At 41.9% G+C, this 16,198-nt stretch overlaps 2 protein-coding genes across 4 annotated transcripts in view; both read left to right on the forward strand.

The window, feature by feature from the left end:
- fam171a1 (family with sequence similarity 171 member A1) overlaps positions 1–8,706 on the forward strand; it is a 31,393-nt gene extending 22,687 nt beyond the window's left edge. For all 3 annotated transcript variants that reach the window (XM_022766182.1, XM_022766184.1, XM_022766183.1), the window contains 4 exons: positions 2,696–2,812; positions 2,959–3,073; positions 4,005–4,122; positions 4,460–8,706. In XM_022766182.1, the coding sequence (XP_022621903.1) occupies positions 2,696–2,812; positions 2,959–3,073; positions 4,005–4,122; positions 4,460–6,019 (1,910 nt within the window). In that variant the 3' untranslated portion in view covers positions 6,020–8,706. The remainder of the gene's footprint in view (positions 1–2,695; positions 2,813–2,958; positions 3,074–4,004; positions 4,123–4,459) is intronic.
- A 677-nt stretch (positions 8,707–9,383) lies between these two features.
- On the forward strand, positions 9,384–16,148 carry nmt2 (N-myristoyltransferase 2). The gene is made up of 12 exons (XM_022766187.1): positions 9,384–9,585; positions 10,043–10,160; positions 11,250–11,391; positions 12,003–12,121; positions 12,202–12,293; positions 12,411–12,527; positions 12,640–12,810; positions 12,935–13,043; positions 13,147–13,317; positions 13,402–13,569; positions 13,726–13,863; positions 14,722–16,148. Exons 1-12 carry the CDS (start codon positions 9,473–9,475, stop codon positions 14,740–14,742), a joined length of 1,479 nt encoding a protein of 492 aa, XP_022621908.1. The 5' UTR covers positions 9,384–9,472; the 3' UTR covers positions 14,743–16,148.
- Positions 16,149–16,198: the final 50 nt, after the last annotated feature.

The raw sequence follows: 16,198 nt of genomic DNA on the forward strand, positions 1-16,198 counted from the left end.
ACACGCCGACACACACACACACACAACACACACACACACACACACACACACACACACACACACACACACACACACACACACACACACACACACACACACACACACACACAGAGGCCTGTGCCCAGCCCTGCCTGGATTCACCCTGGTTCTCTCCGAGTTGTTCCCACAGGGGACTCCTCTCTTCTGTGATTGACCTGTTTAATCAAGATATTTAATGGCTCTGTTCCCACGCTTCCATACAGTACACGGCTGAGAGACTGGCAACTGCTCAGACACAATGCAAACATTTATAATGTCAATGCAGTTTGCAATTAACTTCTGCTTCTCGCCCATTCATGGCAAAGTCAACACAGCTGACAGCAGGTCTGTTTTTGTTCAGCTTTCGTAATTCACAGATATTAGTTGGGTCTTTCCTTATTTGCATCATCACACTTCCTCCAGGATGAGGGTGTTTTCTGTTTATGAATAACACACATACACACACAAACAGATGAACTTGATCTGTCCTGTATGTGACATCATTTTATCTCATGCTCCCTTGATGTCTAACAATACATGAGAGGTTGTCAGTTATACAAGAGAAACAGGTTTTTGTTGTGTGTGTGTGTGTGTGTGTGTGTGTGTGTGTGTGTGTGTGTGTGTGTGCTGCGCGCTCTGTCCATGTGCGCACACTGTAAACAAAACTGGCTTCATCGTGAGGAGCTTTATTTAGCCTAAAGTATTCTTCCAAAAGGCACCAGACAGATTTCAAAGTTCTTTTGTCTGAGAGTGTTTTTATCCTCAGTTTAACTCACACGCGCGCACACATGCATTTCACACACTAAACCACTCAGTGAAGAAACTCAATCAGGAGGGGCCTTTCTGTTGTCTTACTTATTTGGTGGGTTGTTGCTAAGGAAACACGAGATGTAGCCGGAGAGGGTCCGGGATGGCTTCTGTTGTGGAAATACTGGCTGCTACAGGCTGGTGTTAGGCTACAAGTGTGCAAGTTGTGCAAGTGGTGTGTGCGTGTGTGCGTGCGTGCGTGCGTGCGTGCGTGCGTGCGTGCGTGCGTGCGTGCGTGCGTGCGTGCGTGCGTGCGTGTGTGTGAGAGAGAGAGAGAGAGAGAGAGAGAGGTGCTGAGTCACACAGCTTCTCTCATTTCTCTCTGCCTCTTGTTTCTCGTGCCTTTTCCCTTATCTCTCCCTCCATTCCTCCCATATGTCTGCTCTTGTTTCCTTGTTTTTTCTCCTAACCATCTCTTTTACATTTGTCTTTCTTCTTTGAGTGTCCTCTCCTTCTTGTTTCGTTTCCTCTTGAAGATCGATGCAGATTCCTGACAGCTCAATGTTGATAACTGCAAATAAACATAGTAACAAAGTAGCTCTCACCATGGTAGCCCTGAGACCCTGAGAGGAGGGGAAGTGTAAAGGCCCAACTGAATGTTTCCTCTTGGAGCAGATTTAATGTGAGCCAATCAATCAGTGCCTTTTGCTTTGTTGTGGTTTTGGGTACTGGCATGGTTGAAGCTGCTATTGTGCGCCTATTCATAGACTCCCACTCATATTTGACTGAGCATGCTGCCTCCCAGTGGGGAGGTACTGCAAAAACACTCTCCTCCCCTGCCTAGTGCTTGAATCAGGTTATCTGGAGGTCTTGAAAAGGCATAAAAAGCATTGAGTTCAGTTCCTCAGAAAAAAAAAGCCCACAGAAGGTATTAGAAGTCCTAAATATTTTCTCTTGCCTGCTGAAGGCTATAACGATAGTTATATAATGTTTTTGTATCCAATTGTGGGCTGTTGGGAGACATTATAAACTGAAACTGGGATTGGGGTTTTTGCTTTTTTTTGAGTTTTAATCAGCGCTATCAGATATGTAACAATCACTGTTGATTGGAAGCTCATTGGCTTATAATGGACAAGTGTCAATTTTAGCAAAATCTTAATTAACTTGATATGGATGAAATTATCGATTCATTTATGTTGCTTATTTGGATCTATGTTGAATTAATTTGATTAATTATATTGAGGTATTAATGTTATATACTGCTGGTTGTTAAGTTCCAGATATTAATGTGCATACTGGTTGCATTATATTTAGTTGGCCAGTGAAATAACTGCCTGTATAAGAGTGCATATATTATAATGGGTGCCCGGAATAATTTGGAGGAAGTGGGAGCTCTTATTGTGAAGAATCAAGATGTGATGTTGATGACGTTATACATGAAACATGGAGATCTCCAATAAAGTAGTTATCGAGTAACTTCCAAAGGTTGTCTTCTTGTCAAGTGAACTGCTGAAAAATGTGATATAATAATAATTCTTGGCCATATCATCCCTACTATTTTTCCATCATATTTTCATAATGTGTTTGGCACAATAGTAAAACTGGTATTAAACTGCATTCTGTGTGGTATTAAAAAGGTCTTTTTAAAAGTCTTAAATTCAACTAACCGTGCAGAGACCCTGTTAGTGGAGTTTACTTCTGGCACATAATCAAATTGTTTGGCCTTAAAATAAATGATTTACACTTGGCACATATCTAAATGCAGCTAAGTGGAGTGCTGCTTTATCATGACTGAGTTAATAAGAGTCAGGTGGGATGTTGCTGCAGGTCATGACAATTGTCACTAATGCCCACTGTGAAGGTGGTTGTAATAGACAAAAATTGTTGAGAAATTCGATTTGAGGCTCTGTGATTGTGCGTGTGTGTACAGGCGCCTGGATAAAGAGCAGTTGGGGTCATGTGCAGATGGAGGGCAACCAGCTCAGTCTGACCTACATTGCTCCTCAGCTGGGATACTGGGTGGCCGCCATGTCCCCACTACACTCAGGTGAGATACTACTTTGATAGTGATTGTTTATACTTCGTTTACTGTAAATGGCACGTCAGATATGCGCTCACAACGACACAAACTGTATGTACATATTCTTGGAGAAAGCTGTAGATAGTTTTCCTCACCTCTTGTCCTTCCAACAGGTCCAGTGGTTGCGAAGGATATCAGCACATACCACACTGTGTTTCTGTTGGCCATACTGGGAGGCATGGCTCTCATCCTGCTCTGCCTGCTCTGCCTCCTGTTGTACTACTGCAGGTTTGTGAAACGATTTGACTGTCTTAAGATGCAACTTATTTTTAGGCAGAGCTTGCCACACTTACCTCCACATTGAGGAAATGGACTATTTTGACAGTGTCAGGACTATACCATAATATGAGTCAGTTCTTATGACTAGTTATGTGGAAATTGTAAATGTACTAGGCTTTATTTTAGGCTTCATACTGTATGTTTCTTCTTGATAGTGTCCAATGAAGTACCGTGCAACTGCACAGGAAAAGTCATCACATTAGCAGCAGTATCTGTTCTATGAATAACTAGAGCAGAGTATTGCTCTTATACAACATTAGCTAAAACAAAGATAGACACATGAGTTTGTTTTGATTATTTTGATTTTTGATTGATTTCGTCTTGCTAAGCGACCGCCTTTCGCATCATTCCATGGTCCAGTATCATATCTGAAAATATCCTGTCCTATTGTCAGCATTTAGCCTCGTAACCTACAGAAGATCATCTAGCCCCATCTCTGATACTGTTGTCTGCCTAGTAACATTAACATGATGAACAGGTTTAAAGGGTTCATTATCTTCCTCTGCCATAGGCTCATTCTTTTCATGCATTATCAGTTCTTCAGTTTTGATATCGATACCAAATAGATCAATGTTCCCCTGGAAATAAAAGTTGTCTGTAGCAGGTCATGCTATGTCTCAGTTGCAGCACAAATGGTGTAACGCAGATTTTGGGTTACCTATATGTAAAGAAAGCAGACTAGTACTTTACTAGTCAGGTACCAGTTCTATACTGCAAATATAAGTGCTCAAGGAAGTTTGTCACCCAGTCTTAGTGGTTGATCCAAACAAAATTTTAAACAGGTTTTTTGTTAGTTTTTAAAATGTTTGTTTATCGATGAAGCTCAAAGTCAAACTGGTTGTTCTGATTGATTCATAACCTCTGCTGTTTGTCTGTGCAGGCGTCGTTGTCTGAAGCCTCGAGGGTCTCACCGTAAGCTCACATTGTCCTCCGGTCTGGACAGCAGTAAGAGGGACCAAGCCACCTCCATGTCCCACCTGAACCTCATCAACAACGAGGTCTGTCTGACATTCAGAGAACAGTTCAGTCGCTAGCCTGTAATGAAAATATCAAATAGAGGAAGTATTTGACTTTAGAATTAAGACCTGGGCAGCTTGGTTCAAGATCCCTATTTTGGCAAGCATGTGTCCATCTGAAGCAGACACTGGTGTTTCACTAGCATGTGGTTGGCAGAAAAAACACAGATGAATTTCTCAAACTACTGTCTGTCTACTTGTCTCTCTCTGTTTTTTTCCTGTGATTAAATTACAACTCTTTCCTTGGTTTGAGTCTCTTGCATCTTGCTTTATGTGAAAATATTTGAAAAGTTTCTTAATTTTTTTTTGTTTTCTTAAGGTGCAGCTGGAACTTGTTTCCACAGCAACTGAGCCTGACATGACCACACCGATGCTGAAGCCTTCGTCATATGAGCACCAAGACAATCAGCGTCAACACAGCCTAATCCATCACAGCAAACACAGCCGCTCCTCTCTCGGCAACAACAGCCACCACGGCTCATCTCTTGGCAATCTGACGCCTCGCAGCAGAGACTATCGGCAGTCTGTGGAGACGTTCCAATTAAAGGCTACTCTTTCATCCGGAACAGACCGGGGCTACCGTCAATCATACACCTCAGTCTGCTCATCCAGCAACCACATTTCAGATGCACTGTCATCAGCCAATCATGGTCAGATGTCAGCTAACCAGCTGAGCAGTGTTGGGATTGTTGATTGCATTTCCCCTTCCTCTCCTCCTCACTCCCCCAGTAGAGGGGAGGGAAGCGAATGCAGGGTTCCCGACTACCTTCTGTCCCGCTCTGTGGACCACCTGGAGCGCCCTAGTCCCCCGTCACTCTCCCGGCCGGGCCAGCTGCTCTGCTGTGGATCTGTGGACCTGCTGAGTGGGGGAGAAGGCTACCCAAGGGTGCGCCCCACACTGGTGATCCCAGCACACTACATGCGCCTGCCCGGGGAGCACCCTCTTTCTGGTCAGGCCCTCCTGCTGCAGACTGACCAACAGAGTGACCTGGAGACCATCCAGGCTGAGCTCAATGCCTCCCATTCCCAGCAGCCCCTGGGGCAAACCCCTACAGACTGCTCCCCAGGTCCCACCAAGCAGAGTGATGCAGAGGGGCTCGGCCTGTCAGAGTCTCTGTCTATTCCTGCAGCTCTTGGGGAAACAGGTTTAGTGGAAATAAACAGTGAGGACACCTTGTTGGCTGAAAAGACTTTAATGGAGCTCAGAGGAGGGAAGCCTCTTCCTCACCCACGAGCCTGGTTTGTCTCGCTGGATGGACGCTCTAACGCTCACATTCGCCACTCCTACATCGACCTCCAGCGGGCAGGGTGCCAAAGTAACACACCAGGTGCAGGAGGTCAGCAAGGTAATGGCAGCGGCGGGAGGCATGGCAATGGCAACGATGCCAGTCTGGACTCTGGCGTGGACCTGAATGAGCCGAGAGTCGGGCGCAGGGGGAGAGACGCAGAGCGGGAAGAAAGAGAAATTGAGAAAGACAGGTCAAAGGGCACAACATCAGCCATGGCCTACACTCAGCTGGTGTATGTGGATGATCTGGATCGGGGAGGCAGTGAGGAGGAGGAGGCCAAGCGCAGCCCTCAGGACAGCAAAACAGGACCCATCCTGTCAGACAAAGCAGAGGATCAGGGGCAGGGGGATCTTGAGGGGAAAAGAGTAGAGGGGGTACGAATACAAGAGGAACCCCCGTCACTTTCTTCTTCATCCCCTGCCTCTCCTCCTCCCCTGCCGACACCAGAAGGAGTGACTTTCAGGACTGATCATGCGCTACTGTCAGTCTCTCCAGATGACGATGCAGCACAGGAGGACGCAGAGGAGGAGAAGAAGAGTCCCTGGCAGAGGAGAGAGGAGCGACCCCTGCTGGCCTTCAACCTGAAATGATCCACAGACGGACCCTTAAAGGATAGGTTCACATTTTTTAAGTTCTTAATATAATACCAATTTCCCATATGTGCATTGAAAGTGCTTCTAGTTGCTGTAATTGTTCCTCCTGTCCATACTGGCCCTGAAGAAATCTCTGCAAAAATGTATTTTATTTTTTTTTTATTTTAGCATTTTATTATTCGCAATATGAAACTACTGTTTCAAGTCGCATGTGAATCAAAAACAAAAAGTAGAGTAATAAAAACAAATAACTAAAATCCTATCTAATGACTAAAAGTAAAAACCAGGACCATACTCTAAATATATTCAATTTCAAACTGTGAGGAAGGCAGGGAACATTTGAAAGGGAAGCGCAGAGGGAGAGACGTGAGGCAAAGATACTGCATTAGATAAATAAGTAAAATATTTCCTCCTTCTCACAAGCATGATACAAATACTTAACACTTCCCATTAACATTGTCGCTGATGTCCATCACGAAAAACATCCTTCTTGTAGGTCCAGAACTTGCCACAGAATCATCAAGTTTTAAAATTCTCTTCAGTCTCAAACTAATCCAGTGATAATTGTCTGTAAATCCGTGGGTAGATGGCAAAAAAGAAGCAGTAATCGCTTTAGGAGGGAATCTCTTCAAGACCACTATGGACAGGAGAAACTGTTTAATTGTACATATGGGTATGTCAGATTTGTTTTGAGATAGACTTAGAGAAAATGTGAACCTACCCTTTAACCACGACTCCCCCTCTGCCCAGATCATAACGTGAAGGATGTGACCATTTAAATCGAAGCCCTTTGTTCTTAATATAGCACTGAGAAAATATTTCAGCACTGGGGATCCCTTCTAGTCCTGAACGTGAGGGGATGGCTCAAAACCTTCATGAACTTCCAGCTCCCCTTCATCAAATGACCACTGTCCACTTTGTCATCCTCACGACACACTACACAAACAGACCACTCATCAGGCATGGTGTACACATCATGAGGGAGACAAATAGACTTTGGTGGCAAGAAATGAGAATATTTTATGCACAACAAATATATGCCTTTTGTATAAATAGCCTTGTGAGTGTAAATGAACTGTAGTAGAAACAGATGATGGGTGGTTCTCACAAATGAAAGACTACAGGAACCTTTTTTTCTTGAGCCATATTGGCCTCAATCAACTGGCAAAAGCCGGGAACACACTACACTCACTGAAAGCAAGATTTTAACACAAATTTAGCCATTCTGACTGATTTTTGAAGACTGTGGAGCAGCTTTTCACAATTGGTTTGGAAATTAAAAGTCTTTTGATGTGTTCCTGGGTTTAGAGAGAGCAGTACGACAGGTGTTGTTGGATGCACTTGCACAACAATCACCGATATAAACATGTAAATCCTGTACTTTGAATGGTTTGGAGTATCTTGCTAGAACTTAATCTAGCTCATCAGAAAGCTGAAAGCTGTATGGGTGTTTACATGAACTCCACAGGGGGGTGAAGTTTGTCGACTGAAGAAATGAAACCACTATCCGCTCTACAGCGTAATCAGATAATGTGACACACCACTATGCTGGTGGGTAAGGATATAGTACCACTACGAAACTGTAGTTCTACCCAAAATTGTGAGGTGTAATAATATGAAGGGTTTTGTAATTGTTGAACCACTGACCGGCATATTTTTGCTCTGAAGGCTATGCATCACTTTTATATGTCTGCTTGAGATGCCTTTTTTTGTAATTTTAATCACTATAATTTTAATTGCCAACATGAAGTATTTTATCTGAAAATAGGCTCTTTTGTTTTTGTTTTATCTTCAAATATGTTAAGGGCTTTTATTCTTCACCCGCCTTATTGTTAGAGCTACAATAACAAACACGCATTCTAGTACACACCTTTTACCTGAAACCAAACTGTTTGTGCTTGCTGTTTAACCTTAATCTTTACCATTTCCAGATGTTCCAAGTGCCTTTGAACAATCTGACTCTACAACAAATTTGTGGAACAGATTACCTTATTTATTTCTCACCTTCTTTTGCCTTCAGCTTTCCTCTTCTACCTCAGCCCTCCCTTTCTCTCCCACATGTGAAAGAAAGCATGCAGTAAACTTTCCTCAGCACTACAAGCTACACTGCAGACATGTCAGAAAATGTCTACCAGCTGCTGCAATCGTAAAATCCTCTACAGCAATCGACAAGGCACCAACCTCTTAGAGTAAGCAGTTAAGGAATTGCAGAAGTTTTCAGTGTAGCACAGGATACATAAAGCTAAGTGCGATTGTATGTGAAGCTAAACTGCAGGTCATTTCAGTGCATTTTCTTTATTTTTGTATTTTTTGAGGGTGAATGTTTATCTCAAATGGCTTATGTGCACCTGGGTGGTGGTAGTGTCCATATGCGACGCTGCTGGCTGTGAGTTTGTGTTGTCAGACTGTGTCCACGTGAGAGTGCTGAGAAATAATCAACATACATCCACTCAAGGATCATTTAGTCATAGCAATCACATTATGGAGTGTGTATAGTTCTTTCCTTTCCTCTACCTGGTCAAAATGTTGTGTGAGTTGGTGTTGTGAATGACCGCTTCTCTCTTAGTATCCCACAGCAACCTCTACTTGGAGGGTGGAGTTACAGTACAGCACCCTGATTGTGTAAATTGGTTGCTTGCATTATATTTGAAGCCTATTATTCTGAATAAACAGCCAAACTGGAAGGATTTGTGTGTGTCTGTCTCTGTGTGTATACTTGAACAAATGTGTAAAAAGTAATTTGCAGCCTGAGAATTTACTTCCCCAGTTTTTCACGACAGGTCGTTGATAAGTTCACATTCAACCACAGACACCTTTTTATTATGATTGTGTCTTCTCTATAGGAACCTTTCCAGACTGAATGCTTGCAATATGTAACATCTAAACATTTCTGTCTTCAGTCCAAATACCTTAATGTAATGGCCATGCTTTTTAAATGATATGGGCAACAGTGTCCATACACTGCATGGAAGCTGTAGGCATAAATGGATTACTGAAGGGGCCTACAGGCAAAAAGACTACACAGAGATGCAAAACAACCATGAGACACAAAACAACAACAAAGAGAGGCATAAGTCTACAGACAAATCGACCATAAAGAAACACAAAACAACTGCAAACTTATACATGCCTGTGCCCTGGTGCCCATTAATGCATAATCCATTCATGCTGGGAGGTAGTGCAAATTTTATAGCAAACTCCAGATTTTATATAACACGCATATATATATTTATATATTAAAGTTAAGCAGAGAGAGATCTTCTATCATAAAAAGAGATAACCATAGGTACCACTTGTCTGTATTTCATGCTATAAGGTAGGAGTGTTCGCCCTCCTTTGGCCTCTAGGTGGTGTGGTTTCCTTAGGCATTTTCTTTGTTTTTTCCATCTCTCGCCCGTTGCCCGTGATCTCTATCATACGGCGGCTGACTATTTTTTTAAAAACATTTTTATGATGGCGGAGGACAGTGAATCCGCGGCTAGTCAGCAGAGCCTGGAGCTGGACGACCAGGACACCTGTGGGATAGACGGAGACAACGAAGAGGAGAATGAGCATATGCAGGGGTAAGGATGGCCTGTCCGGTCCGGCTGGGAAACGCAGTAACGTTATTTCAGGCAGCCTGTTTGTGCGCTGCCTGTTTATGTGTGTGCTCGGTCGGGGATGGCTAGCGCAGTTAGCCGACGTTAGCCGACACTAACACAGCCAGGCTTTTTGCCACAAGGCCGTCATTTCAAGCTAGGAAAAATGTTGATTTGCAACGTGTTTGGCATTGTCATTTTGGGCTTTTTAACCGTGTGTACCTTAACGTATAAATACAGCTAGCTTCGTGGCTGAATGACATGATGACAGCCAACGGTTAACACGTACCGTTAGTTGGCTAACGTTAAGCTAGCTCAGCTGTCATTCGTTGCTATGGTAGCTAACGTTAGCTCTGTGCTGCTTTGGGTGTGTGTGTTTGGAGTCAAAACAAAGTCAGCCCCCGTTCAACGATATCCTGTGCGTTTGTCCTCATATCTGTAGGAGTCCAGGGGGAGATTTGGGGGCCAAGAGGAAGAAGAAGAAGCAGAAGAGGAAGAAAGAGAAGCCAAGCTCGGGGGGAGCCAAGTCTGACTCTGCCTCCGACTCTCAGGAGATCAAGGTGCGATGATGACCTAAGTGAAATATGCACGCACACTTTAAGGACAGGGGCTAAAATCCAAAACCATCACCCACTGACCTGGTGGAATCATTTGCCAGATTGATGGTAGATGGGATACTAGGAGTAGGTGAGGGGAAAAGCATAATAGTCCTGAAGCATATAGTCCACAACCCAAGAAAAACCTGTTTGTTTGCCATCAGTGTGAATGGGTTAATAAGGTTCACCCTTGGCTTGGACTCATGTGTGTGGCCTACAGTAACCCTAGAGTTACAAAGCCAACTCTTAGATGGTAGTGGCCACTAGTCAAAGCAACCATGAAACACAGCACATTTCTATGGATATCACTATCCCAGTTGTTTTGTACACATCGTATCCTGATTTTTAGAGACCAGGATAAAGCCGTATCCCAGTTTTGAGAAACATGAATACTGTATGCTACCTTGAGTGCTACACTTTATCCAGGTCTGTCCACATGACTGTCCTATGTGTGATTCATCAGCTTGAATTACCTTTTAATAGTTAGTAAAACAAAAACAAAAAAACATGATTATAAACAATGTATGGCGATTTGCACACTGAAATTGTAAGTCTGACTGTAAAATGTAAATTGGTGCTCCCATCTTCAAAGACCCAGACACACCAATTCAGGTTTGATTCATAAATTAAAGACTGGAGAGCGAGCGGCACAAATAGCAAATAGAAACATGCACCACTATAGCCCTCTAATAACACTACAAATAAAAAAACAAAACAAAGACTCCACTGTCACAAACTTGGTTATTATTACAGTCATGTATACAAGGACACAAATAACCAGGTTTCCCATGTCAGTGTAAATGTCATGTCCTAAGAACAAGATCAAAACCAGGATAAGCTTTGTTTTAGGGATATATATTTCACACATGCCCTCTGTTGTTTGTATTTGACCACATTTGAATGATGTAAGACATTCTTTTTTTTAGCCAGATGATAGATATACATGTCTTATGATGCATATCATATCACACACTCATTTTCATTATCTTCAAACTTATGGGCCACTTACTGTCATTTTCCTCATGCGTATCTACCCCTTTTTTCTGTATGCAGAACCCTGGCTTACCCATTCAGAAGTTGCAGGACATCCAAAGAGCCATGGAGCTGCTGTCCTGCCAAGGTCCTGCAAAGAGCATTGATGAGGCAGCCAAGCACAAGTACCAGTTTTGGGACACTCAGCCTGTGCCGAAGCTAAGTAAGTACTGCAAGAGCAATGAAACAACATTGTTTACTTAATGTTTGAATCATCCATTTGGTACCTCATAAGTTATTGTTATTGCTTGGCAAACAGGTGAATACCGAAATTGATTAAACTTTGTATCCATAGCTCAAACACAATTATGTCAGCTGTCAAGAGATGGTTATATATAATCTTTAACAGTGTCTCTATGCACCACTGCCCTCTACTGGTTTTAGATTTTCATAGTATTTGCTGCTTGAACCCAGTGTCCCAGAACCCTGTCAGCTGTGAACTACAGTAGGGGTCCGGCATACTCACCAGGCATGCTTAGTGGCATTATGTTGAGCCGTTACCATGACAATTGTTGGCCAAAGAATCATGTCTTTGCAGGAGAATGCCCTGAACTAGCCTGGTCAATATGAGACCAATAGAAGTAGATTTCATAAATGTCTGATTGATGCTCTCAGCAGATTTGTGGGTTTTCTATTTTAAAAAGATGCTTTAGTCTGGTGTTGGCCTGGGATCAGTGCTACCTAAGCAAAATGCAAGAACAGGAAATTTACAGGTCTGCTGTAAATGTGGTGATTGGGAAAATAGTTTCACATCTTTCTGTGCTATTTTTGCAGATGAAGTTGTGACAAGTCATGGGCCGATTGAAGCTGACAAAGAAAACATCAGACAGGAGCCATATTCCTTACCTCAAGGCTTTATGTGGGACACTCTGGATCTCAGCAATGCAGATGTAGTGAGTACAGTGTTTGTCTCATACACCTAAAACAATAAATATATTTTGTAGAAATGAATAACTGGCTGTGTCTTTTTCAGCTGAAGGAGCTGTACACTCTGTTAAATGAAAACTATGTGGAGGACGATGATAACATGTTCAGATTTGATTATTCACCAAGCTTTCTCAAATGGTAAGCTCATGGTTCTGAGTTCAGTTGTTCTAATCAACTGCCCACTAAATAGATAGATATAAATATATACAATATTCAACTGTCTGCCCTCCGACTAAGAATGTCCTCCCCTCTCAGGGCTCTGCGTCCACCTGGCTGGTTACCACAGTGGCATTGTGGAGTGAGAGTTTCCTCAAATAAAAAGCTTGTTGGCTTCATCAGTGCCATCCCTGCAGATATACGCATCTATGACACGTGAGCACTCACAGCTGATTGTATACATTTTGGAGAACTGTTCATTGAAAGAGTTAATGGAAACCCTTTTACACTAATGCACAATCAATCTTGTTTCTCTTTGTTGGTCTAGGCTGAAGAGGATGGTAGAAATCAACTTCCTGTGTGTCCATAAGAAGCTGCGTTCAAAACGTGTAGCTCCTGTGCTAATCAGAGAGATCACACGGAGGGTGAACTTAGAAGGAATATTTCAGGCAGTATACACAGCAGGGGTAGTACTGCCTAAACCTGTGTCCACATGCAGGTATACCCATGCAGTATTCAGACATGAAACACACAGAACATGGTGTCAGAAAGTAATTTAAAACCAATACTCCCTAATGCTTTTTCTCTGTTTGTTTTTCTTCTCCACTGTTTCTCCTGTTCAGATATTGGCATCGTTCTTTGAACCCCAGAAAGCTTGTGGAAGTTAAATTCTCCCACCTGAGCAGAAACATGACCCTGCAAAGAACCATGAAACTCTACAGACTACCAGATGTAAACACATAACACCTGCCACTCTGGGATTTCTCTTTACAATACTTATAAATGGCCGGAACTTAAATCGATTTTTTTGTCTCACTCTCCACACCTCATACAGAGCACCAAGACTCCAGGTCTGCGGCTGATGGAGAGGCGTGATGTCCGCCAGGTCACTGAGCTGCTACAGAAATACCTGAAACGTTTCCAACTTGCACCTTCTATGGGAGAAGAGGAGGTGGCTCACTGGTTTTTGCCACAGGACAACATAATTGACACATATGTAGTAGAGGTATGTGATATCAGGTTCTATCCTCAAATTAACTCCGTGTTTGTCAGTTGACTCAACAGCTGATGTGTCTTTCTCTCTTCTCAGGGTGCTGGTGGTGTACTGACAGACTTCACTAGTTTCTACACTCTGCCCTCGACTGTGATGCATCACCCTCTCCATAGGAGCCTGAAGGCTGCTTATTCTTTTTACAACGTTCACACACAAACCCCGCTACTGGACTTAATGAATGATGCACTGATCCTGGCTAAACTGGTAATGTTACTGTCTTGTTGTGAAACACGTTCCACTACCAAGAAATGTAAATAGTCCTCAGAGTAAACCTCTGACCAAGATTTAGGTTATTTTCATGCTGATGTGTAATTCACTATGACATTCAGTTTGTGATGTCTTATTCTGTGCGTTTAACAGAAAGGTTTTGATGTGTTCAATGCCTTGGATCTAATGGAGAATAAGATGTTCCTGGAGAAGCTCAAGTTTGGCATAGGAGATGGAAATCTGCAGTATTACCTCTACAACTGGAAGTGTCCCCCTATGGACCCTGATAAGGTCAGCAGCATGGTTTGTCTTAGAAAATGATTGTCACCACATCAGCGATCGGTCAGCATTGTTGATGACAGATGAGGTTATTTAGCATAAATAATGTAGTAGTGGAGGTTTGCAGTAGTTAACATTTCAGTTTTATATGAAGCTACTGTTTGTTACGCCACAGCCTATGCATGTTGCACAATAAAATTAAGTGGGCTAAAATGCTATAATCAAGTTCATTTATAATATTGTATAAAAAGAGGTTAAGTTTGCTTTTCAGTCCACAAAGGCTCAGTTGTGAGAAATCATGCTTCATAAACTGAAGAAAAATAACTATATCAAGGGTATTGATTTAATAGTAATGTATAAGGAAGCGTGCATATCTTTAATTCTACTAAATCAGGTTGCACCATTAAAACTTGATGTGTGTTAAATGCCTTGGCTAGTAAAGCATGTAGCAATACGTAAATCTGCTGCTATTACTATGACTGTGACTTTAAAAGCTGTAATTTAACCCTCAAAAGTAACATTGTTAGGAGGCCAAATGTCATATTAAACTTAACCACCAAACATTTGTTAATGTAGGAATGGCTGTGTTTTATGTATATATGTATACATGTAGAAATCTTTGTGTTATGAGTAAGAGAGAAATATCTGAATAAGCTAACCTAACCCACAGCATTTGGATGTTTAGTCCATTATTATCCTTGTCATGATGTTTTGTAATTTGAGGTATATTGGAATCACAGTGTCAGCTCTCATTTTTCAACATCATTACAGCTTTTACTCCTCAGTCATAATATTAGCAAGATAACATTAGTTCTGTCATTTAGCTAGTTCAGTTAACTGAATTAGCTAACAGGTGAATCTCTGTTTCAGGTTGGCCTCGTCCTTCAGTAGCAGGTCTCTTCATGGCTGCTACACAAAATACTGATTGAGAGGTTTTCAGCGACCTCTGCCTATTCCTTACCTGGACATACAGGTAGCCCAAGCTAGACAATGAGAACTACAACCGTAAAACCAACCTGGTGACCGGGAGGCGGTTCACCCGGCACTTGTGTCATCAAGAACATTCTCAGTTCACCTGGAGGTGAAAACTCTTAAATCATCAACATCCTGAATGTGAAGTCATGCTATGCCTGAGATACTCATACAGTACAATGCTCCTGACATGAACACTCACATTTAAAACAAACCAATTTGACATTCAAGAGGATGCCTTGACATTTGTGAATTTTGTTTAGCTCTTCCTCATCAGACACTTTGTTACAAGGGCCGGGCGTGTCATTTAATTTCACTGACATGGAAGTAATGTAAATGATAATCAGCAAGTAAACATGGCTAGATATAATTAGCAACTTTTCTAATTTTGTTAATCCTGTCCAAACGATTATTATTCCCATCTGTTCTCATATCATTGTGTTCTGAAGTGTCTCTGCTGGCTTTGTTGGAGCCTCAGTAGAATTAGAAATGCTGAGAAGGGGTTTCTTTGATAGCTGACATATAAAGAGATTTTTTTTTTCCCCCTAAACGGTTCTGGAGAAAAATATCCAAACTTTTAAATCACAAACAACATTTTCACACACATAGAAACACAAACACTGTCAAATAACACATAACACAAAAAGGAAGGACTCATCCAACCGGTGCATTGATATACATGTTTTTGTTAAAAATATATAGTTACCTGTACATTTAAAGCCAGATCATATTTATTCCTGTAGTGTGAGTTTGGGGTTTGGGAGGGCCGATCCAAAGTATTTTCCTCATAAGTAGTGTAGATGTCACTGAGTTTGTTCAGACAGTGTGGGTTTAAATGGTTTTTGATGAAGAATGTATTGCATCAATGAAGCACAATTTTTCGGTTCTTAAACAAACAAAAGGGTCCTTAAAAGGTCAGTTAGCCCAGGTTTCAAAACAGATGGGTTGCGGTACATAGTGTACATTCTTTCTTTATTTCTTATTTTTAAACAAAGGATGTGAGCTGTTTTCACATTATAAACCTGTTTCTAGAGCTGGTGTTTTTAATAGCCAAACACTCAAACAGCGTGTTATTTGGTTATATTAACTGATACATTCATTGCATGTCAGTGGTGTGCCGTCCATTTAGCAAGGCTGCTGAATAAGGGGCAAAAAGTAACTGTAGTTAAATTAAGTAAAGAAGATGTGCTCAGTGCACAAGCAGGTCGGTGAGAGTTTAAGTACCAAAGGCTCGGAAAATCACAAACACAAAATAAACACAAATTAAACCATAGCCAAGTAAATTTGACTTTTGTTTGTACTAAAAATTTTGAAATTGGTCAGTATTTCTGTCTAGAGACATTTTTATAGTGTAGAGATGGCTTATTTCCTTTTG

Source organism: Seriola dumerili, unplaced genomic scaffold, assembly GCF_002260705.1.
Source record: "Seriola dumerili isolate Sdu_G_001 unplaced genomic scaffold, Sdu_1.0 BDQW01000814.1, whole genome shotgun sequence".
NCBI classification, from domain to species: Eukaryota; Metazoa; Chordata; class Actinopteri; order Carangiformes; family Carangidae; genus Seriola; species Seriola dumerili.

Excerpts from the sequence above, each read along its gene's own strand:
- nmt2 (XM_022766187.1), top strand. The coding sequence starts at position 9,473 with ATGATGGCGGAGGACAGTGAATCCGCGGCTAGTCAGCAGAGCCTGGAG. Across the intron at positions 12,294-12,410 it reads TCACCAAGCTTTCTCAAATG|GGCTCTGCGTCCACCTGGCT; the intron begins GTAAGCTCATGG and ends CTCCCCTCTCAG. Across the intron at positions 13,318-13,401 it reads TTGACACATATGTAGTAGAG|GGTGCTGGTGGTGTACTGAC; the intron begins GTATGTGATATC and ends CTCTCTTCTCAG.